This window comes from Malaclemys terrapin, chromosome 11 (assembly GCF_027887155.1).
Source record: "Malaclemys terrapin pileata isolate rMalTer1 chromosome 11, rMalTer1.hap1, whole genome shotgun sequence".
NCBI classification, from domain to species: Eukaryota; Metazoa; Chordata; order Testudines; family Emydidae; genus Malaclemys; species Malaclemys terrapin.
In genome coordinates, this window is record NC_071515.1 from 42,405,073 (window position 1) to 42,429,886 (window position 24,814).

Here is a 24,814-nt window from a genome sequence, read left to right on the forward strand (position 1 = left end):
GAGTGGAATACAGGCTAGCGCAAGGAGGTCCTTGCCCTCCTCAGGTGGCAGCAGGTCCACTTGGTATTAGGGCAGGACACAAGGGTGAGGAAGTGGATGGTATGAAGTACAAGCAGTATAGATGTTCTCTGGGCACAGGTGGCCAAGTCCCTCCCTGCCCCTATTGGATCCTCCCCCAAATCCCCGCCCTGGCCCCGCCTCTTCCCCAAGCGTGCTGCGTTCCTCCTACTCCCAGGTTGCCGCATGAAACAGCTGGGAGGGGGTAGAAGCAGGACGAGGCGGCCTGAGGGGAGGAGATGGAGGCGGAGGCGGAGCAGAGGCGAGCTGGGGCGGGGGGAGGCGGGTTGGGGAGCTACAAGTGGGTGCTCTGCACCCACCAATTTTTCCCCGTGGGAGCTCCAGCCCCGGAGCACCCACGGAATTGGCACCTGTGTCTCTGGGCATGGTTTGGAGGGAGGTAGACCAGCTGGGTGTGCAGCCATCTCTGTTGGGCTAGGCCTAAGGCAGAAGATTGCAGGAGGAGAAAGGACTGTCTCATGATTAAGGCGCTGCCTTCAACTGGATTCTATCCCTGCCTGTGCCACAGAGCCATAGGTGATGCTGGACAAATCACTTAAATCAAACTTTTCATAGGAAGTCATTCATGTTCCTCCTTTTCTAGGTTCCCAGTTTGATACCCTCAGACCTGATTTGTAGAAGAGCAGAGCACTCACAGCTGCAACTGGAGTCAGTGGGAGCTGGCCTTTGAACTTATAAAGTGCTTTATATAACATTTTTACCCTTTTAACCAGAGTGGTTAGTCAAAGTTCGGGGCCCTATGGGTTATCCCAGTTAGGAGGAAAAATTGGGTGCTACTGCTATTGTTTCAGGCACTGATTAAAATGGCATCTTTGTATTTAATAGAAGGCAGTGTGGCCAGACCTGACCCATAACAATACACACCAAACTATAATAATACTAAGTATTCTGAAAAATCAGCTCCTGAGTGTCTCAAATTAGATTTGTGAAGCACTCAGAAACTAGAGTGATAAGCATAATCGAAAAGTTCATGTGGAAACTAATAATTCTCACTTCCAAGCACGGTTCAAATAGAATGTAGTAAATTAGGCCTGGGACCACACATTGAGCAATGAGGATAGAACAAAATATTGAATAGCTCGCTCCTGATGAAGTGAGCACCATGCTTCCTGTGCACTGAATGAGGGAGAGAGGTAGAAAAAATGATATGATAATATATTAAAGACTGTATTATAATGCGTATTCATAAAGGGTCTGAATTCAGGTTGCTCTGGCAATCTTAATTATTTCCTAACTTTTTAGTGCTTGTCTTTGCAACCTAAATAATGTCATTTTAATGTATCTACGGGGGCATGCACAAGGGGGGGGGCACAGGCCCCCCAATAATCAGCAGGGGTACAGAACTCCTCTGCCCCCAGGGCTGTGGCAGGAAGAGCGAGTTCCTCCCATCCTGGGGCCACAGCAGGAGCTGACATCTCTGGCCCCAGGGCTGCGGTGGGGGGCACAGAATGTGCTCCTCCAAAAGCAGTGAAATTTAAATTAATGCACACGCCCTTGTGTGTGTGTGTGTGTGTGTATATATATATATATATATATATATATATATATATATAAAACAACAGATATAATGACTTAGTACATCATGATTGCAACATATGTACAAATTAAACATACTGCAGCCACATTTTGTTCTGTTAGGATAAACTCAAAGTCCAAAGATAAATGCTGAATAGAAAAGTATTTTGGGGAAAGAAAAACAAAAAAGGCATGATCATTTTTTATTGGAAAGTCTATTTCTTCTGTGTTCTCTGACTTTCACTGAGGTGGGTCATAGGGCATCCAAACTCTGCTCAGCTGAAGACACAACTTGCCCAAAGTTTGCCCAGTAAAAGGAGTACTACAGGATTGGCAATTTATCACACAACTGTGGAGAGGTCAGGGTTTGACCAGCTGAAAAAGCCAGAGTGCTGGTAGTTTGTCAGGAGCCTAACAAGGACTGCACATAACTTGCATAAAACTGAATGGATTGCAACCACTTTCTTCCCCAGCAAAGAGGAGCAGACCATGGGAACTACAACTCTCCCAGCATGCAATGCACTCAGTAGACGCAGAGTCTATCTCAGTTAATAATCTGCCTATTTCCAGGAGGAGAGACTACTGATCCCAGCATGCAATGCTCTCAGTTGGTCTGTGCGGCCCCTGTCTGGAGCATTGCATGCTGGGAAGTGTAGGCTGCGCTAGTCGAGGTGGGCCCCGAGGTTCACTGGGCGGCTGGGGTGGCAGCTCGGTGTGTTCCCATCGCACCTTGGCAGTAGGACTGCAGAGCGGGGTGCGGTTGCCAAACGGGGTCGTGAGACCCCCCACAGGCGGAAGCCTGGGGGCTGAGGCGATGATCTTGTGCCATGCGGATCCGAGAGCCCGGGAGCGCCGCGGTGAGTGGCCGGTAGCAGCCGCGTGGTTTTGCGCCTCCCTCCAGCTGTGCGCTGGCCAGGGGGCTGGGTCCCTCAGGCCCGGGGTGGAAGCTGGTAACTGGGAGTACTGAAGCGCCGGCCAACATTTCAGGAGGGCACCAGAATAAACTCCCCTCCTTGGCAGGAGGGGGGTGATAGCACCCACATGGGCACCCGCCTGCCCCCACGAGCATCAGCATGGCAGGGAGAAGGCCATCATACTCTCATGCCAGGTTTCGAAGCTGTATAACAGCTAAATCTGGATGCCTTTTCATGGGGCAAAAGGGACCGCTCCCTGACCTTCGGAGTACCCCCCTTTCAGTTTTTAAAATCCTGTTGCAAACCATGCAGAGGTTGAAGTGCTTTAAAATTATATAATTTTATATACAGTATTTATAAAATGGGAAATGTTAGGCCACGCAAATATAGGGCTAATTACTGTTCTCCCTATAGTACTTGGCATATACATAGATTCATAGCTCTTAAGGCCAGATGGGACCTTTACATCTTGGAAGTGCTGTATGAATACTAGCCAGCGTATTGAATTGCATATGGCAACGAACTGCATGAAGTTAGCAAACAGAAGGAAAAAAAGTTAGGTCATATTTTACTAACCTTGATGCTGCCTTGGCTGTGAGGCAACTCAATAAAAGTAAGACAATTAGGCGATGAGTGAAATCCACCCTATTGTATGTCTCTGGTCTCAAAACAATAATGCGCTGCTAAAAATGGTTTTCTCACTGTGCCTTATTAGTATGTAGTTATTGAAGGACGTATAAAGTTCATCCTTAACTGAGAACTTTGTGGCTCTCATTGGTTTATGAGCCAACTTGAAGTGCTTAATATGTTAGTTTAATCTGTTTGGAGGTAATTTTAAAGGAGTTTCTTGTCCTTTCAGTAAATCTTTTGTACAATACATAGAAAACTATGTAATAAGCCTGTTCTTTGAATAGGTTTTTGTGTGTTTGTTTTGACTAGTATATTTTTAAAGCTTATGGCAAAATAAATTTTACTCTGTACTCATTTTCTTTCACTTCTCTTTGTAAAGAGTAACAATTGGAATTAATGTTGTCTTATAGGATTTTTAAGAGCTTTGGGATAAATCATCTGCTTTAGTTAAAAGCCTACAGGAGGGAAAAAGTTTATTGGAAACTGTGCAGCTCCACCAGGCTGAGGTCCCAAGCCCTAATCCTTGGGATGGAGGAATTGGTGGGCCTGCAGAGGAGCTGGGGGCATGGATGTTCCGAGCGCACAGGGAAATCCTGTGGTACACAAAACATCTCCACAGAAGGTCATCATCTCCTTTAACTCTCTTCCATGGGGCTAGTGACCTACTTTCCTTCTCACTGTCTTGCAGCATAGTTTGTTAGCACATGTGGCAGAGCCTGTGCTCACCTCTACCCTGAACCTGTGAAAGGTGAGGAAGTGTGGGAGTTATTACTGAAACTAAGTATCAGAGGGGTAGCCGTGTTAGTCTGAATCTGTAAAACAGCAACAGAGGGTCCTGTGTCACCTTTAAGACTAACAGAAGACTTCTGTTAATCTTAAAGGTGCCACAGGACCCTCTGTTGCTTTTTACTGAAACTAAGTAATTTTCTTATCATCTGAACTGAGGGAAATACTTAGTTTACAGTTACGTATTACTAGTAACACAGCTAAGGAAATGTTTTAAAAATTATTTTTAACCTGACAATGTCTCTTTTAAAAGTGTTTGTGTGATGCTTTCTTAATTGTGTTGTAAAATTAGGCTAGGAAAATATCTGCGCCAGTGTTAGTTGGGCAGCAAGATAATGGGGTTGTCCTAATTTTGATCTGTGCTCTCATTCTCTCAGAACGAAAGAAAAATAATAATTTTCTGTTTCTTTAGTTTGTTTACTTTATGTAGTTTAACAGCTCTTTGTAAACTCAGTCTCATCTTTTCTGCTGAAAACTTGTCTCTCCTGAAGAGTGAATCAGTTTCCCCTTTTGATTGTCTGATTTTGTTTCCCCCCCCCCCCCCCCCCCACACACACACAGAGAAACAAGGGAGAGAAAAACATTTTTTTAAAAAATGGGAAAACGTGATTTTAAAATCACAAAAATTGGCAAGGGACGCAGGGACCAGTGTAGTACTTAGAATGTTTTTAACTTATTTGTTGAAAATTACTAGATTTCCAGTTTACAATGTCTCTTTATCGAGTATTGGTCTGCATTTTAGCTTATTTCAGTACCAGTAATAAAAGTCCTATGTTAAGAGGTCATAACAGGTGTAACAAGGCTGGCATCTCAAGGAAATGAGCAAGTGTGTTGCCTTGCTTCTAGAAGGAAAAATTCAACTACACTGGAATTTATTTTTATATAACCTTGTCCATAAAAAGTATCACAGAACTCTTTATAATACAGAGGTAGATCAGAATGCTTTATAGCGATCAGTACAGGGCAGAATGGATAGAAGAGATAAAAGTATTTTATAAAACTGGAGTAGAAAGGAAATTGGGATTATAAAAAAATACTTAAAATAGTCTACAACTTGATAGCAGGGAAATTCCTATCCCTTCTGTTTCTTTGTTTGTTTTTGTTCACTTTCATTTTGTACAGAATACTTTACCTTGTGTTTAAATGGAACATAAATCATGACAGCTTAATTTTCTTCGTTTCCTTGTGTGTGCACCAGCATCAGTGATGTCAGCATGAATGTGTGCAACACTGGGAAAAGCATGTAATGGATTTTGGAGGGTTATTTGGGCTTTATTTTTTTATTTTTTTATTTTTTTATTTTTAGTTAAAGGTGAACTACAAAAACGAAAATTGCAACTACTCCCACTCACCGCTGGAATAAGTTCAGTACCATGTATGAACTGTTCAAAATAATGTATGAGTTTTCTTTCTTTTTTAGGGCTGCTGTGTATTGCTGGGTTTGGGTTTGGTGTGATGCCCAGTATGTGCTATGCTGGTGAAGTCACACCTGCACCTGAAGAGCACTGAAGTCTGTTGATGGGAACAAGATAAATCCTATTCTTGGTTTCCAGCACTATTTCTTCAGGAGTGTACATTTTGGAGTTTTTCAGTAAGGAAGAAGCCGGTGCTCTGACTAATTGGCATTCCATGACTGGCTAGATGGTGTGCATCCCCACAGATATGTAGCCTGTAGAATTATTAGAGCTTTCAAGGACCAGCTATTCTGGTCTGGCTATAACTCTTAAGCAACTAATTGGTTTGGTCACAATGCTCTGAGCTATCGTATTTGTTTTGTGCTTTCTATAGTTTTGCTTTTAACATTTCAAAAAATGTAAGTTTGAATTGTTCTTATCTCTAAATCTGAAAATATATCAAGTGTATTTTATTGTTTTAAATTTAACTGAATATTTTAATGTCCTGCATGGGCGGGGGGGCATTCACAGGAAGAATTTGGGCCTTAGTGTAAGTCTGGTGTATTCTGAAGAGAAATTAACTCCAAAAGTTTAAAAGGATGTAGTTTTAATTTTTAGCTGCTAATTATTAACTTACCTCACTGTCTTAAATCAATACTATTACGGATACATTAGAATTCATGTATACCTCTTCCGACAGGGTCTATAAAAGATGCAAGAAAAACAAGTTTGTGTGTCTCAAAATGCGTCCTCTTCTTGCTAATAGTGGCTTTTATTATTATGAAAAGTGAAGGAGGAAAACATTTTTCTGGACATCTTAAAAGTAGCTTGTGGAGGTGACAAAAATGCTTTGTGTGAGGCATATTTGTGCATTTGCACTGAGACGTTGCCAGTTTCGAACTCTGAGTAGTGACACGTTGCTGAGACAGTTAAATAGCTGCACAACTGAAGATCAGGTCTTTGATCTTGTTGGAAAGAACAAAGCCAGACTATCTGAAAAACACGTTGGAACTGCAATTAGTCAACTGTGGAACTTTCAAAAGGACAAGTCCCGTCTGTTGAGGAATATCGACTATGTAAAAAACCATTCCCAGTTTCTTACTCTTTGCATTTTAGCTGAAAACAAGATAGAATTTATGGATGATGATCTCTTGGTGGATACGCTGTACAGTGTATTGAGGTAAGCAATATAATATTAAATTCCATATAACCAATTTTAAATGAGCCCTGTAAATATAATCTTAAACATTTTATTGTTCAATTAAATAATATTGGCTTAGAAGTTAACTTTTTGTCAACTTTTCTTCTTCTTTCTTGCTTCTTCCCTATTCACAGTCAGTGACTTTTACAGCCTTCTTCCAAAACTCATGACTGTACTCCTGGCTGTCATGCAAATTGGTCTCTTTAAGGTCCGTTAATATTCAGTCCATGTAACGAGTCTTTGGCATTCCCTTTGATTGTCTTCCATCCACAATCATTGCAAGGGCCATCCTGCCAATATAACTCTTGGATCTCCACTGGACAATGTAATCTAGCCTCCCTCAATTTGTCTTCAGTTAGGGAAAACCACATTTTTGCCATCTTCTCTCATTTTAGGTACAAAATTCTCAGTCACAAATGTGGTGGTGGTTTTTTTTTGTTTGGTTTTTTTTCAAGTTGATGGTGTCCCTTGAACTATACTTTTACATTTGGTAACCTTAATGGAGATATCTGCTAATTTGATTTTTCCAGTGAGCAACATATGTATGTTTTAAAAATGAACAAACCTGAATAATTTGAAATGTATTAGGCTAAGCTTCTTTTATTTAATTTCTTTTATATAAATATATCCTTCCAGCCTTGTGCTTTAATCACAAGGCTGGAAGTAAAGAGATCTGGGTTCTATCCTGTCCTAGCTTTGCCATACTGACTGTGAGACTTTGGACAAGTCACTTGATGTCTCTGTGTCTCAGTTTCCCCATGTGTAAAATGGGAATACTTATCTACATCACAGGGGTGTTATGATGCTTAATCAATTAACATTTGTAATGCGCTGTTAGACCTTTGGCTGGAAGGTGCCATAGACATGCAAATTAGTACTGGATATAACTCTCTTACTAGAGTCTGTGTAGCTCTTCTAAAGCAAATGTTAAGAGTTATGCAGCTCTGCCTGGTTTGTCTTGTCTTTAATCATTATGAAGGTTCACTGTTGAGGCCCATGATTCTCTGGTAGAAGAGCTGGTTGTGGAAGCATGGAGAAGATTAGAAAGGCAAGTATTATACTATTCTACCTCCAGAGAGATGTAAATTACAAGCATATTCAGCTTGAGTTTATAAATGTTCTTTCACAGGGTGCTTACTAGAGTTTTAGACATTATCTAAGTATTTTTATATCATTATTTTAAACCTCAACTATCTTTTTGGAATGTCTCCTCTTTAGAACTGGTTTTGTTTTTTTAACATAATCAAGCTTTGAATATTGATGGAGTTTTGAATTGCAGATGGCCAATGGAGGTGCTCAGATACTAAACAATAGAGGCTGTGGTATCTAGAAAAATGAGTGCAGATTTAAGATTATATTTAGATGTGTGAACACAGACACCACCGACAAAGAAAATTCAAAGTTGGCATACATACAGTTTTATATTGATAGATAAAGCAGGGTTATGCTAGTTGTCCTGCTCTTTAATGGCAGATATATCCCTCTCCTCTTCCCCATCTTAATTTTAAAAAAGACTTTTAGTATAGAACCCTAGTATTTTTCCTTCTTTGCATTTGTGTTTATTTTGAGATGGCATTTTTTGTTCCTTAGTTCCTGGCTGAATGCAGGGGCTGGCATCACTCTCTTCTGTTGTCACCAACAGGACCGAATAGCCTGTCCTAGCCTACTAGCTAAGACACACAGGCTAGTGAAAAGCCTGTACTGCATACTAATACTCACACTAATTGATTTTCAGATTCACTTCATCAACATTTATCCAACATGGCAGCACTTTACTGCATGATAGAATAATCTTAACCACTCCATTCGGTGGCCTTACTAAACCTAGGAACTCCTTCTGTACTTTACCAGACTGTGTACACGTGCTTCTTATCATATTTTGATATGAAAATTCATAGGTTTTTAAGCTGTTCAGAACTTTCTCCTTATGGACTTCTATTTTATTTTGGTTGAGGCATGAATGTTACTAGAGGATGACCTCTTAGGAAAGCATTTTATATGGGTCTGATTTTTGAGGGGAGGGAGGAGCAGGGAGGTTGTTTCTTAATTTTAAACTTCTGTCTACTTGCTAATTTAATTATTGTATTAGATGTTTTACTTCCATGCTTTTAGGGAAAGAAAAATAAATGATTACTGTTCAGTTTTCTTTTGTTTGATGTATCAACAGGTTTAGTCTGCCAACTCTGTCTAGGTTTGCAGTGTGTCTAAATGAACAACAGATATACTCTACCCCTCTAATTGGCAAAATAGCTGATATTGTGAAAATGAACTTGGATTCTATACAGGACATAAGGTAATTCTGGTCCAGGGAAGCTGAATAATATTAGATTCAATATGTATAGAATTATTATGCCTTGCTTATTCAAGACGTTGACTTTTTATCAACTCTTCAAATTTTGGAGGAGGCAAATGATTGTACAATGGCATAGGGTCAGTCTTCATGGATGAATCCATTCTGGGGAAATTTAGATAAGTCATCTTCTGAGTCTCTTTGGGGAGAACATGTGCAAAACTTGTTCAAGAATTTACTTGATCCTTCTTAAAAGAGTAGTTTTCTACTGTGCCAATGAAAAAGAAGATATTACTGTATCCTAACTCTGAGTCTTAACTTGTCTTTTCTGAGGTTTTAGACTGGGGAGGGCAGGGGCAAAATCCAGCCCGTTTAACATTTCTGTCCGGCCTCCTCATGGTCTCCGAGTCCGGGCCGCTAAAAGTCCCACGGCGCAGCAGGGCGTTCAGGCAGGCTGCGTGCCTGCCGTGGCCCCATGCTGCTCCCAGAACCAGCTGCTGCTGGCACATCTCTGCGTGCCCCGAGAGGGGGAGGAGGCGGCTCCACGCGCTGCCCTCACCTCCAGCGCCTTCCTCACAGCTCCCATTGGCTGGAAACTGGCCATGGGAGCTGCAGGGGCAGTGCTTGTGGGTGCGGGCAGTGCACGGAGACCTGCTGTCCCCTTTCTCCCCCAAGGGGCGCGCAGAGAGGTGCCAGCACCAGCCAGCTGCAGCCACTTTCGGAAGTGGCGTGGGCCATGACATGCAGGCAGCCTCCCTGAGCCCTGCTGTGCAAGCCGGCCGGGAGCCACCTGTGGTAAGCGCCTCCCGACCAGAGCCTGCACCTCACACCCCCACCTGCACTCCTACCCCAGGTCAGAACCCCCCGCACCCAGAATCCCTCCCAGACTCTGCACCCCAATACTCTGCCACAGCCCGGAGCCCCCTCCTGCACCAAACTCCCTCCCCGAGACCCACACCCCTCACCCTCTCCTGCACCCCAACACTCTGCACCAGCCCAGAGCTCCCTCCTGCATCCAAACTCCCTCCCAGACCCCGCACCTCTTTCATCAATATAGTAGAAATGTGCGGGCCATGATGACTTACGAAAATTAGTGGAGTTGCTCCTGCGAAAATTATTGTCCATCCCTGTTTTAGACTCAAATGAACAGCAGGGGATGTCTCCTGCCATGAGACTGGTAGTTTTTCTAGTAAGGAGTTGAAGCTAAATCGAATGCTAACAGCTTCTGAGAATAGTAATAACGATGCTCTCTATTTGTTTCGCATTTTTCTTCTTCAGAGTACTTTCCAAAATTTAAGTAACTAATCTTCAAAAGATCCCTTATATTGGACAGCTTTTGTCTTCTGGACTTACTGACGTCGAGGGCAGTCGGGTTCACTAAAGGTCCACGTAGGATATGGAGAAGAGGAGGAAGCCCACCTCTCTTTCTTAGTTTTCAACTCCCTCTTGAGAATTGATTTTTTTTTCTTTAATTTTTTTTAATTTTATTTGAGCCCTAGCTTTTGCATAGTTTTTTTTTTTAATCAGACATGACACAGGTTCATCCCAATCAGTTTACGTCTGCAAACGCTCTGTTACCTTGTAGCAGAAAAATCCCAACTTTTTTATGAATCCCAGCAGAACCAGAATTTTTTATCATTTTGCTATAATGGAGAAAATATTTTTTTCACCAAGCCCTACTTTTCAGGTTGGATTTTAAATAGCTCTTGAAAGAGAGAACTTCTGCAACATCCACTGTAAAGCCTTTTCCTTGTCCCTTTTCTGATTTTGTTAGTTATTTCTAAAAATGTTGTTAGGTTTTTTTAAAGCTCAGTGTGTAAGTGTAAAATCTCTTGAATGTTTTTAGGGTCCTGTTGGTTTTGATGGTCAGTATATCTGGTGTCATCTCACAGAGTTTTCAAGAACAATTAATACAAAAGGCTGAACTTCTGTTGGAAACAGAGAATTGCTTCCATTTCAACCATGCCAGAAGGATGGTGCAGTTTCTTCGAAATGTCAGACTAACTCACCGTCCGTTGCTGGAAAAATGCAATAAGATTTTCCTTAAGAATCTCAGTCAGCTTGATCTAGAGAGCATCAGTCATATCCTTACACTATACCAGACTCTACAGTTTAACAACACTGAATTCCGATTAGTCATTAAACAGAAGCTGACTGAAACTATTGATGATTGTATCAATCCTGTGAGTTTCACAAAATTATTTGCTGCTCTAGGGCCTCTGGCAGGACCAGAGGTAAGAGAACGGTAAGTTTAGCCCTATTTACATCTTATTTATGTCTAGTGTGTGTATGCAGGTGCTCCCTCACACAAACTAGTATCTAAGACTTCAAGTATTTAAAGTCATGCAAATCTTGAGTTTTCCCCATGCTTAGTATGCTATTAAAATGGATCGTCTGGCCTGCTACTCTGTTATCCATGCACGCATGAGCAGAGAAGCAATTTTTTTCTAATTGGCATCATTTAGACTGCAAATTTGTTGTTACGTTGTGATACAATATTGTAACAATTTATCCCAAAAGCTGTTGTCTGGAAGGTGGAAGGGCAACACTGCTACATTGCCCCACCCCCATAGCTTCATTACTAAGGCTGTGGTCCTGCCCTCCAGTTGGAGTGGAAGTGGCAAGCCCCTAAGAAATCGGGACAGCAAACTGTGCCTCTTCTCTTTACACAAGAATAGCAGCACCCTTGGCCAGGTCTACACTAACCCCCTAATTCGAACTAAGGTACGCAACTTCAGCTACATGAATAACGTAGCTGAAGTTCGAAGTACCTTAGTTCGAACTTACCTCGGTCCACACGCGGCAGGCAGGCTCCCCCGTCGACTCCGCGGTACTCCTCTCATCTAGCTGGAGTACCGCAGTTGACGGTGAGCACTTCCGGGTTCGACTTATCGCGTCCAGACAAGACGCAATAAGTCGAACCCAGAAGTTCGATCGCTCGCCGCTGAAATACCGGGTAAGTGTAGACCGACCCCTTGAGTCCCTCCTCCCCCATCTGTCCTGGAGAAGCAGGGGTTGCAGCAGGAGATCTTCCAGTACTTATCCCAGTTGCTGGGTTGTAATTGGGCGCGGGGACTGGTTCTGTCTGCTCTTCTCATGCTACACACAATCCCATGCCAGGGTGGTGGTAGTGAGAGGCCTCTGCGAGCCATCATTTCAAGCAGTCTGCAAACTCAGGCAAACATTGGTTACATTTGGTCATGTTTTCAAACTTTTCTTTGCTATCATAAGCTAGACTTCAAATGAAAGTTGAGATTTGGGTGTATGGGGTTGTGCCCTCTTGCAGCACCTGCCCCCCAAATGGCAGTGGTTAGTTGTGCTCGTGCAGACTTGTTGGTCCACGGTAGAGAGTTTCTGGGCCAAACTGATGCCAACATAAACTGATGCAACACCACTGGATTAAAAATCCAGTGTTCTCTATTTGACCTGATTGTGCAAAAAAATTAACTTTGGATTTTCATTGGCAGACTGATTTTGAATAACTTAACACTCTTGTGTCCTCTAACACCAATTTGTCAGTGCTAGATCCCCTTATAAAGAGTATAGCGGTTAACAGTGACTCACTCATAGCCTCCTTTTCAATTTATTCTTCTTACAGAAGTAGACCATTTGCTAGCTTCTAGCATCATTCCAAATCATGTGCCTACCATGTACTCTTTCATCTTTTACCCAGTTGTTTATGCTTTTTCTACCCAACTGTGCTGAGGTAGGAAATAAAAAAGTGATGGTCTTTATTTTGGAGGAGTTTGTTTTCCATTATTTTCTACTATAGTTCCCATAGTACAAATCTCTTTTCCGTCCTTCAGACAAATGTGATTACTGTATTCTCCTCTATTACACAGGAGAATTGTTGGAAACTTGCAAAATGCATCTTTTCTCTTCCTTTTTAGGTTAATAGCAACTGCACTACTAATGGCGGAAGAATTTAACTGTAACGAAGCGTTGGTAGTAGTGGAAACAATGGAAAAAATGGAATGTAGAAATTCACATCTGATTCAAAAGTAATTTTTTCTAATAATAATACATTCTATTGAATTCTCTTTGTAAGCAATTTCCACTTCCTACAGAAAAATACTCAGGCATCCTCACATATGAGGCAGAATTGTGCTCAGATTTGAGGAGGGTTGGAATTGGAAGCTGATAAAGCCAGGATATACGTGCAGTGTATATATGCTATGCCGGTGTTTCTTAATTATGTTGTCACAGCTGGATCCAAAGTTCAGTTGGTTCAGGATTTTTCTTAGAAATACATGTGGTCTTACCAAATTGACTTTAACATCCTTAGCTAGTTTATGAATATGAGTGAACTCTCAGGCTCTCTGATCTGTTGTACAATACAGACACACAATTCAGAATACATATATATGACAAGCTGCAGAGGCCCTGCCCTGTCTGGTGCAAAAAAGGAGCTGATAGGAACTCAGGCTCATAGGTGCTGCAGGGAGGATCGGTAACAGCAGCTGTTCCAGGAATAGTGAAGAGGGGAGTGCCTGAGAAAAGGCTGTGTCTGAACCCAGCCCTGTCTATCTGGGTTAAGAAACCTAGAACAGGAGGAATATTTTGGTATATTCTGATGTTTTGTTAAGTGTTCTGTAACAAACATGCTGATCCTGCACATTTGACTACCTGATCTGGTATTCTGCTGAATTTCTTCTCCAGTTTATTAGACTTTATTTTGAATTATTAGTTCATGTATCTGACCAAGCCAGATCCTCTCTTAGTGTAAACTGGTATAGTTTCACTGAAGTTGATGGAGCTATTCTAATTTACGCCATTCAAGTATCTGGTCCACTGATTCTTATTCTCTAAATTTAACTGAAGGCAAACCAAGTAAAAGGTCAGCACATATTTTCCTTGTTAGAGCAGTAGGAGGCTGTCTTATTACTTCATAGTGATTGTTGAAACCCATTAGCCTAAACAAATCTTCATAAGATTAAACAATAGAGAGGAACCTCAGAGCAAAGCCAGAGGTCTGACCACCACAGTCCTTACATTATAGAGATAATACAGGACTAACACCGACCAGTTGCCACTCCCTAAGGCTCCGATTCTACAATTCATTATGCGCAGATGGACTGCTGCATCTGTACAGAGCTTCATTGAAGTCAGTTGGGCTTCATGTGGATGTTGCAGTCCACCCACGCAGAACAAATTGTAGGATCTTAGGTGTTGTCTAAATGATGTCTTGTTCATGATGTAAGAAGTTCCTCTGTGATGTTTTTCCACAAAATTATAATGAAGGAATTTATTCTTATTTTTCGCATTGGTTTCAGAATTGCTTCTCTTCTACATAAGTACTTGGATAAGTACAAGCCCCTAGAGTTGGCAAAAATAACGCAAGCCTTGCTGCTGCTGCATTACTATAATGCAGAGCTTTACACCAAATTAAGAGGATTGGTAGTTGGGTGCGTATTCTTTTTGTAAATATAACTGTTGATTATTACACTAAACTGTTGTTACTTCACAATTATGTACAGCTTGTTAGAGCTTAATGTTTTACTAAAAAAAAAAACTGTTGTAACAATTCAAGTCTAAAAAAGCACATGAACTTTAGGATGGGAAGTGAATGTGGTCTAGACTCTAGCCATAGTAGTGATCTATGTAATAAATATGCTCTCCATAAAATATAAGAATGGGCAAGGAGTCTTCTTACACTGGAACACTAGAATAGGGGGCATTCCAGCAAGAGCATTGACAGCTGCTACGTTGATTTTATTAGTGTTTGTAGGAAGAGATGATGGAAAAGGGCATTTCTGCCTGGAGAAATGCCTAAAAATAATCCATTTGTGAGAAGTAGGGACTCAGGTGTCAGCCCAAATGAAAAAGAAAGGAACACAAATGAGTGTATTCTTCTTTAACTGGGGAACCTCATGCGCTTGGCCAAGTTGCTGTGCCATAGTTAACCCAAACAAAGCTAAGGGGGTTTAATGACTCTTAATAGTTCATGTTGGGGGACTATTGCTCCATTGACGAGGAGACCCTTTTAGGAGCCACAGAAGAGGAGCTCTCCCACAATGGCCCTTCTGTGGGGGAAGGAGCTCAGTCTGAATGGCTTGTTGGGGATGAGGGTGTCTCTGCGTCCCTAACACACTGCCCAAGGTGCCTCTTGGGAAGGCTGGGGAAAGGTTGATTTGGCAAACCCGGAATGCCTGCAGAATCTCACAATCCAAAAGCTTTCTCTTTCTTCTCCTGCAATGTTGATACAGATGAGGTATCCCAGGCAAAGGATGTGTTAATTCCTGACAAGGGGCTTTTTTTCCCCAGAGGACCCAGCAGGCAGGAAGATAAAATCTGCCCTTAGAAGGGAAGTCTAAGTTTCATCAGCATCCCTTAGAGCCTCATTGACTGAATTAGCTTCTCTGTGCCTTCCTCCCTCTTCCACTACTAGGAAGAATAATTCAGAAGATAGAGGAGAAGGGACTATCCTGGTCATTGTCATCCCAGACTGATAAAGAAGGCTGTGGTACTCAGACGTAGTATAGCTGTTGCAAATGTGTCTTCTCTGTCTCCTCAAGTAGGCAGGATCTCCTCTCTAAGGGGCTGCCCTTGCATCTCAGGCAAGACTATTTGAGCCTGACAGTTTTACATCTGAGTGGCAAGTCTGAGATATTTCTCTTACATAATATGGCTAGGAGCTTCTCTATAAAGCCTTCCGCCTTCTTGGTCTATGCAGCTGTTTGGACAGAATTCTTCTTCTAGTATCAAGATAGAAAGAGCAACCCTAAAAACTGAGGCATCCCAGCTTATCTGAATTTCTTATAGGATGGTTTCAATTTCACATTCCAAGAAAATAAAATGTATCTGATGACTTCATTTTCTCTGATTAACACTCTACCTCTCTCCTTCCTTCAGCATGTAGCTTAGTCCCATTACCTCAGCTTCCTCTTAGATCCTCTGCAATATGGCTTCCACTATTTCCACACCAGGGAGATGGCTCTAGTGACCTCCCATTGATCAGTTTGAGAGCTTCTTTTCTGTTCACTTTTCATAATCTGCTTGTATTTAAATAGTGCTTCCTGTTCTCTGCTCCTTAGGCTTTCATGCCTCTGTTTTCACCTGCTCTGGTTCAGGTGATTCTATAGTGGTAGTTTGGTGACACACATTATTAGTGAGTAAAGTGGCAGGAAAATGTTGGTCTCACAATGAATAAGACAGTAGTAGTCCATGCTTTGAACTTTTATCACATTGTTGTCATTATTGCAAACTTATGAAATGTAGATGGCTAATGTGGTTAATGTTTTGTTTTTCAAATATAATTTATATTTACATAATTTATTTGCTATTTTTATCCGTAAATTATATTAGTCAGTACTGATGGTTTTGTTTCTTTCCCCTTTCTTCTAGCTACTTACAAGTTAATGTTGTACCCCGTGACATTTCTATGCTAATTCGTGTTCTGTCCATGCTTCCTTCTTCTCAAGTGGATGAAGTAGTGATTAACAGAGTTGATGCAGTTTTGTCTCAGTGCAACTTAAATGATTTGAATAGCTTTGCTACAGCTCTTGTCAGATGGGTTCGTCGTGATCAGTCACGTCATCAAAGCACTTCTGGACCAAGTGCAAAGCTTCTGCAAAAATTAAGTAACTACGGATATCAGAGGCTTCAAAAAGCCAGTGACTTGGATCTGTTGCTGGAAGAACGTAGATATATATCTGGAGAATGGTTTGAAGAAATACTTGTTGAAGAAACAGTGAATGCTTGTCAGCGCTTGATGGACCAAATTACATGGATGAATGTACAAGAATTTTCAACTTTTCTCCTCAAAACAAACTACCGCTGTACTCCATTACTTGATAGAATAGCTTCTGTGGCAGTTCAACATATAAACAAGGTATTGATGATACTTCAGGTGTTACTATAATTTTAGTGTGTCAGATGATATATGTTCACTTTTAGAAGTTTGGCTCCTGATGGTATGATCACATGTGCTGCCTTTTTCCTATAATATTTTTATTACAGTGCAGTGAGTGTTCTTTCTCCTCTTCCAACTGCTTTGTAAATTATTGTAAATCATTGTAAGTAATGTCTAGAAAGCATCAGATTACCATAATGGTGGGAATGGGATTAAAGATACAGGGGACCACTGTTTTCAGACCTGTTAATTGGCAGTTCTAGAGATTTATTCTACTTCAGGGGTGAAATAGAGGAGGTTTTGAATGAAAATTTTCCTGAAACAGGTATCATCCTTTCTAAGAGGACAGATGAGTTAGTCTTCTTTTCAACTGAGTTGTCAATACAGTATCTTCTGAGGAGAGACTGACAGTTTTAAACCTATTGTATTTATTAGTTTTGTGGTACTAAGATGAAACTACAAGATTTTAGACAATGAAGTTGGGCATGTCTCTGATTTTGGAAAGAAGAGAATAATGTTTATATTGCTATAAATATCTGCTCCTACTTTTGCTCTGATGCAGAGACTTTGATTTTAATACTTCAAAATATTATTCATCAGTTTGGTATATTTTAAAATATTTGTATACTGTAAAATCTGAGGAGCAAAGGAAATCATTGGAATTTAAAAGTAGTCCATGTACTCTAGGTCTTCTGCTTCTGAATTAGTTACAAACCTCTCCGTTACAATGCAACATCAGACTGTATTGAAATTGATTCTTTTTCACTCTTGAAATGGTTATTTTAAAATTTCTTATCCAGATCCATCCTTCTGGAATGTATGCTATTCTCCGCCCCTTCACTGTTCTGAATTATGATCCTCCTCAAAGTGAAGAGTTCTTTGAGTTTTGCATCCAACATTGTAGCTCTCACTTAGGTAAGTGATGCTAGGTAATATAGACTCTGAATTGTGTCAGTTACTGTTTTTCCAGGGCACAAATTTAGGTACACTTGAGAGAAATGGGAATTGGATGGCTATTGAAACATACAGATTAATTTTCTTTTCTTTTTCTAAGTAATGTTCTGCAGAATTAATTGTGTGTTTCCATGGGAGTTCACAGCCTTATTTCACACTTCAGAAATTGCTGTTGCTATGGGACTAAGAATATATCTTGAATTGTTGTACAAAGAAAGTGAGAATTTAAACTAGCTGATTGTCATGTGGGTAAATGGAAAATCCTTTCAAAATAATTAATGTGGCCTCTCCTAAAGGGATTGGAATCAGGCTCTTAATTATTTGGGGGAGAGGTAGATCTTGTGGTTGATTACCAGAAGATGGTGAGTCAGGAACAGATGAACAAAAACCGAATTCTTGGCTGATAGTATAGTTTGAGAGTTGTATGAAAGATTGCTATGTAATATAGTACCTTGCTATTACTTCTTCTAAGACTGGTCATTTTCTTCCTGCAGAGAATATGCCATAATTAGGCCAAGTTTTTGTGGAGTAGGAGTGGCACAGTTCCACTTGGCTGGTGTGATAAGCCTTGCTACAAGGAACAATATATTTTACAACATAAACTGAAATTTACTGTGTTAGAGTTTTACAGCCCTCATTGGGAAAATTGGCAAAGCAGTGGGCGTGTATTTAACTCCAGTTGATAGTAATGGGAGTCAGGCATGTTAATGGAAGGAAGAATAGAGCTCATTAGACAATTTTCATTAGACTTTTTAACAAATGTTATGTAATATATCCATATAAATATATGTTTTGGTTTTTAAAGATTGTTTTGAGCCTCACATCCTAGTGCTGCTTGGTTATTCCTTGGCTGTTGCTGAGTATTTTCCTCCAGCCCTGATCAACGCAATATTTAATGTTGATTTCCTAGCCAAACTGGATGCCCAGCTTGAAAGTAGGTATTTATCCCTCATTTTCTTATTATGCTTTTTATAAAGACTGTAAAGCTTTGAAATATCTTTTACATTGTAAACGATCCCAAATCAGTAATCAAGTACATGTGTAGATTTAAAAATGACAAATACTGTTACATTGAAACTCTAGTAACCACAGTCCCTTCCTCCTTTTACTTAAGGCCCACTTTGAGACATGCTGAGCTCGTCCTGTGCAAGGGCGTTTAGCACCTCTCAGGATCAAGCTTTTTAGATACTAAATCCTAAGTTTCTATTTCCTCTGCAAAATCTTATTACATAGGCACTTGAGCAGGACAGGAAGTGCTGTTTTCTGCTCTTTTATGTCATGATGTTGTTGGTTGAGGTAGGGAAAACATGGACTCCTGTCTTGGCAAGTCAGTAAAGGAGGAGTGTCTTTTCAAATATTTTCTCTTAAAATGAAAATATACTTGAAATTGAAGTCTTCATCCCATCTGCTCAACCAGCTGGCAAATCTGCCAACCAGCAAACCGGCTCTGCCATGTATCAGAGTGAGTTTGATACTACTAAGAATGCAATAGTTTGGGGAGATGTTTTATATTTTAATCAACCTGCTAAATTGTACCATAGTTATGTAGTTATAAATTTCTATTTTTACCTTTGTGCTCCTTCCCCTACCGTCTCTGTTGGTTTGCTACACACACTTGTTGTGTCTTGTCTAAAGTTAGGCCCTGATCCTGCAAAGAATGATTGTTTCACAACACCTAGTTAAAGTGTCTGTGTTATGTAAGGAAACACTGAATTTTATAAACTTTGTTCTTCAAAAGTTCTTAGCCTTTTAGTCTAACATCTAGTCTGTAACCAGTTATAAACTTTGGAAATTAAATTATTTTGCTTACTTTTGTCTGATTTAACTAATTTAATTATGTAGGGTGTGGCACAAAATGGTGTGGTAGATAAGTATACTACTATAGATATAGAAATACTTTTAAATAATTGAGTCTTCCTGGAAGACACCTTCACAAATACAACTTGATTCAGGTGATGGTTGGAATGCTTGGTGGGAAGAAGTAGTGACATCAGTGTACTGGTTTTAAAAGACATAGTTGGAATCTGAGCATCATCAAGGATTTTGTTTAGGGTTTGTTTGCAGTTAGCTTGTCCTCATATTAGCGCTGAAATAACATTTTCAGAGTGGTTATTCATTTCCCATACTCAGTATCTGTTTTGAAATAAATTACATTACTGCAGGAATCTTATAAGAATACTGTCACATGCATAGCTCAGGAAGTTGTGTGGCGGTTTTGTCCACAACAGAAGACTCCCCCCAGACTTCCTCCCTCTGTAACCAAAGGGATGAGCACTAGTTCCAAACTTTGATTCCGTTCCCCCAGACACATTTTGCTACAACTAGGCTGCTGGGCTGGCCCCCTGCCATTTAGTTAAGAGCTGATGGGTAGGAAATTCAGAAGAGATGTTTTGAATGGCTGCATTTTTCTAATTCCTTATTATTGAATAAAAAGAGAAGGAAAAAATTCCAGTTGAGAGATTTCCATATTCTTTGTAAGATTCTGAACTTAAGTGCATTAATGTGCACTGCTAGCTAAAAGGCTATTTCTCCATTAATTAAGTAGCCATTTTGAGTGCCCCTCCAGACTTCCTGTGTTCTAGCTGACTTTTTAAATTCAGTCCTGACAGATAACTTGAATTGGAAGGTCCGGTTACGCCTGATGGAATTGAACAGAGCTGTGTGTCTGGAATGCCCTGAGTTTCAGATCCCTTGGTTTCATGAGCGCTATTGTCAGCAGATGCAGCGTAAAGGTCAGTATTTTAGGAGAGGCAATGCCATTATTGTTCTTAGTTATGGAGGACCAACAGTTCGGTAGGTGCTACATTTCTTCAAGCATTTTAATGGGGTTATTTATTAGCATTCTATAAAAGCTGATAACTGAATGTAATACTTAGTATAAAAAGAAGTCAGATGAAACCTTAAAAACAGATGTCTTATCTGTCCTGCATTGATGTGAAAATATCCTGTGGCAGTACCTGTAAAAAAGTAAGGGTTTACTCCAGAGTCCTTGGGCAAAATTTGCCCTCCCCCTTACCTTGTTGTGGTATGTGCCATTGATGCACCTGGCTGCCAGTCTTCTTCTCAGAGGTGGTGGAGCTCTGTGTAGGTTGTGAAAGGTTAGCTTACAAAAGTAAAACAACATCATTAGTGTTCTACAGAAATGCTTTAATCCCAGTTTTGTCTGTTTTCAGATATCTAGTGTAACAATTGCAGTTTTCTGTTTACTGTGACGCTATTTTTATTTCAAGACTGCAGGCCTGTATGTTGGTGCACTAATTTGTCCATTTTGTTTTTGTAGGCAATCGCAGCACAAATACAGCGCAACAGCAGATTCGTAGAATGCTGGGGGAGATCTTGGGAGGAAGCCAGTATGCAAAAGTATCTGTTCTCACGCCTTACTACTATGGAATAGGTGGGTGGTTAACCAGGTTGGTGGAAATAGCCTTGGATCCACAAGTCCACACTTAATTCCTGTAGGGGTTATTATAGACCTGAGTCTTCTCCCTAACTACATTGCTATATATCTTTGGAGCATCTGAGGATTGTGCCCCAAATGTGTAAGTATAATAAGCCATCAAACAGAATGTTGCTATTTTGGAAACTGGATACAAAGTGGGTCTGGAAAAAAAGCCCCACAACTCACTTTACCCTATATAATACAAATAATATTTGATAACTCCAGTGATAACGGTAACTTAGTTTTTCTTAAAATAAATGTTCTAGATATTAAATCAGATCCATTTTCCTCCTATATTGATTAGTGTACTGGGTTATTGCATTTTCTTAGATTTTGAATTCATTCTGGATAAAAACAAAAAGCCTCTTCCCTATATGGATCAGAGTATAGTTTTGGCTGACTTAGTGCAGTGGGGACCAGACATCCAGCTCCTGGGGAAGAAGGGGCTTCCACCGGGAGCACAGAGGTTAGTACATGGGTTTCTATACATTAGATTTTGCTAAGTAGATGAACCAAGTTTGTATATTCTGGCTTTTTCTTACCCTTCATGCTGGCTGTGGCTTCGCTTTTTAATATACACATCACACCTCCTGTGACTAGGAGTGGTATTGAGTGCAAGGCAGGAGGGACAGCTGTTCTTTGTGAACGCCTAATATCAGTATGGCCTCAACTCTTACTTGGAAAGTGGGAAATCAAAGCCTCTTTGGTCATTTGTAGGTGCGCTGAATGGCTGTGATGCAGAATTTTAGCAATACAGCCCTGACTTCTCAAAGCCTGTTGCTTTGCAGATCTCCTGCAACTGCTGTTGAACCTAGTGAAGTTGCAGGTGTGGAGAACCTAAAAGGATGGGGGCCTTACCCTCTGTGCCTTAGCATCCCCCCTGTAAAATGCAGATACAACTCACTCAGAGGACAGCGCCAGGCTTTGGAGGGTTAAGGATTGTAGATGAGCTTTAGGATTCTCAGATGTAAAGGACAAAAAGGGTATACAGTTTTAAAGTGTACAGTGCTTGGCTCAAAAAAGTCAGCCTTTACCAACAGGTACCACAGCAGTATCTGAGATGCTAAACCTTTGCCTTCTGCTGGCTTTGTTCAGATACAGGCACGTGATAACTGTTAATAAACACTGACTTTTCAATGGCAACAACACACTCTAATTAGAAGTTGCTTCCAAAAAATGTGCATGTGCTCCCATTGGATGAACACACCTGGCATGTTCTACATCTACGTGATTTGATAATGGTAAAGCTGATAAGCTAGAAGGGCTTCTCCATCAGTAGCATTTTATTCTAAATGCAGCAACACATTTGCTCCTGAGTTTGAGCAGTTGATATTACATCTGTGCTGCATTGGCTGCCTTTCTAAAGGTAGACTGGTTTCAAGTTGGCTGCTTTTTAAAGTCCTTCATGCCTATATTTAAGGCTTCCTCTCTGAACTTTGTCTTTAGCAGTGTTTGTGCTGACAACTGCCTTTCAGGGATATTTTTATTATTCTGTGTGTGCAAATCAGGTATTTGCTTATACAAATCAGTAGTTAGATGCACAAAAATTATGTAGGGAGATGCAACAAAAGTGTCTACCTTGAAAACATTGGTTTGGCTGTTTTTCTGTTTTGCAGCTACCCAGACGTGTAAAAGGGAAAAGCTCTTGGGAACCATTTTGAGTTCATATTTGTCTAGATAAATATGAAGAAAATTGAGTCTTGACTTAAAGAATGAGTTTAATTTTCTTTAAATTTTTAAACCTTAGTTTTCAGGTTAATCTAATGGTAGTCTGACTACAACTATTATAATTGAATAGGGGGATCACTAATAGACATCCTACTAATATTTGAAAGTAACTATTTTGTTTGTTAGCAGAATTGCTGTGGAGTTTCTGGATTCTAAAGCTTTTTGCAAAAATTCATGTCAGCTCAATGGAGAAATTGCAATGAAAAAAAGACACCTGGAAATTTTGGGGTACCAGGTGGTTCAGGTATGGTGCACACAATCTGTTATATCAATACCTTATATTTGGACTGGTGTGTACAGTGGAATCCTCTAAGCTCTCCCCTTCAAAAACTTTATACAGTTTCTCTTTAACAGGAAAGGGCATATGTGGCAGAATGCTCTCCTGTATTTGCAGGGCATTCTCCAGGCTCTGTAATGTTGTTGGGGAAAGACGGTATTTTTCCCTACCAGGAGGAAATAGCTATGGAAAGTGTGTCGTCTAGTTCCTGTTCACTAGGAACAGCTGCAGCAAAACAAGTCAAATGATCTTGTATACCTTTCCTCCACTATAGCATAGTGGCTGCTTTGCCTCTGCCGCTCAAACAGAGGAAGTGAGGGACGTGTTAATCCTTGGTAGATTGCCGCATTCTAAAAGGAATGCCAGACTGAAACCACCTTTAAGTGGAGAGAAGCTCCATTTAAAAGGAGTGAAAGTCCATTGAAATGCACTGTATCAATTTGGGAATTTTGCTCCACTTCAGTTCAAGTGGGGGCTTTCTACACTAGGACCCCCTAATTCTCCACTAGTGCAGCTCCAGCAGTGGAAGCTGTGGGATAGACAGGGCATGGACACTTACCACTGTGGTGTCTAGCCCAGACATAGTGGTAAAAACACATGTCCTGCCTAAGCTACTGCTTCCACTGTTGCTACAAGTGGTGGAGCTTCCCCAATGGAGGATTAGAGATCTAGATTTATTATTCCTTCAACCCAGCGTAGACATACCCTAGAAGCAGAGCTTCACTATAAGCAGGTTCCACTCTAACTCTTGCTTCATCTACTGTAATTTGAAACAGAATCCCTTCCATGTGACTCACAGTTTTGGTTCTTCAGACAGCTTGAATACCCTTAATTTTCTCCCTCTGGTATTCTTCTGACACTATATGTTACACAACTTTTATCATGTCATTTCCTGGCTGAGGCAGTTTTTAAAATTTTAGGGTCAGATCCTCAGCTGGTGTAAATTGCCAGTTTATATCAGTGGAGGATTTAGTCCTTAATTAGAGGTATTTTGAAATTCTGACAGGAAATGACGACATGATGGTGGAGCTATGCCATCTTAGTCCACCTGAGCATCTGGTCCTTCATCTCCACTATTATTATTCTATGAAAGCAAGGTGACTGTTACCAGGCAAATACATTTAGCGTTAAGAAATTCCTAATATTAAAAATGAAGCATAGCCCATTAAAAGGCCACATCTCCTATAACAATCTTTAACCTTACATATCTTAAAATGGAGAGCACAGGGCTTAAATAAAAGGTGCCACATATTGAGTATGTGTATCTACTGTGACACTGTAACAAGAAGAAATGTTAACAGTAAGTTACTGTGCAAACTCTGTCTTACAGATTCCTCACTTTGAATGGAATTCCATGGAGCTGTCATCAAAAGATGCATGGATGGAGTATCTGAAAAAGAGTATATTTGAAACAAAGTAATATAGAAGAGACAATCCATGAATGTATATTTTCATATAAACATTTAACTTGATCATGTAACATTAAATATTTTTTAACCTTAAGACATTTATTCTCCATTGAAATCTCTTTATAGGCCACGCTGAATAAGCCTAGGCACTGGGAATCAAGAGATTGGAGACGTAATCCTGAGTTTATCAATGACTTGGCTGGTTGCAAAGGTCTAAAAAGGGGATAAAGAAACTTGAATTTTACATTATCACCAAGTTATAGCTAGTTAAGGCTTGCAACCAACTGGGACTATGGCAGCTGGACCATAAAATGACACTACCACCTCCTCAGAAGGGACTGGGGAGG

The 24,814-nt window shown here is 40.5% G+C and overlaps 1 protein-coding gene across 6 annotated transcripts; it reads left to right on the forward strand.

Annotated features, from left to right (window-relative positions):
• The first annotated feature begins 2,261 nt into the window (after positions 1 to 2,261).
• FASTKD1 (FAST kinase domains 1) lies at positions 2,262 to 24,561 on the forward strand. Of its 6 annotated transcripts, XM_054044379.1 has the most exons (17): positions 2,262 to 2,450; positions 3,826 to 3,885; positions 5,344 to 5,736; positions 6,018 to 6,497; positions 7,498 to 7,566; positions 8,686 to 8,811; positions 10,655 to 11,053; positions 12,699 to 12,809; positions 14,082 to 14,213; positions 16,153 to 16,639; positions 17,461 to 17,575; positions 18,420 to 18,548; positions 20,215 to 20,346; positions 20,895 to 21,008; positions 21,384 to 21,519; positions 22,911 to 23,025; positions 24,389 to 24,561. In XM_054044379.1, the coding sequence occupies exons 4-17, from the start codon at positions 6,163 to 6,165 to the stop codon at positions 24,476 to 24,478; spliced, it is 2,490 nt and encodes an 829-aa protein (XP_053900354.1). In that variant the 5' UTR covers positions 2,262 to 2,450; positions 3,826 to 3,885; positions 5,344 to 5,736; positions 6,018 to 6,162; the 3' UTR covers positions 24,479 to 24,561. The 6 variants fall into 6 exon arrangements, with proteins under 6 accessions (XP_053900354.1, XP_053900350.1, XP_053900352.1 ...); XM_054044375.1 differs by lacking the exon at positions 3,826 to 3,885; XM_054044377.1 differs by lacking the exon at positions 3,826 to 3,885 and having other exon boundaries at positions 5,344 to 5,567.
• Positions 24,562 to 24,814: the final 253 nt, after the last annotated feature.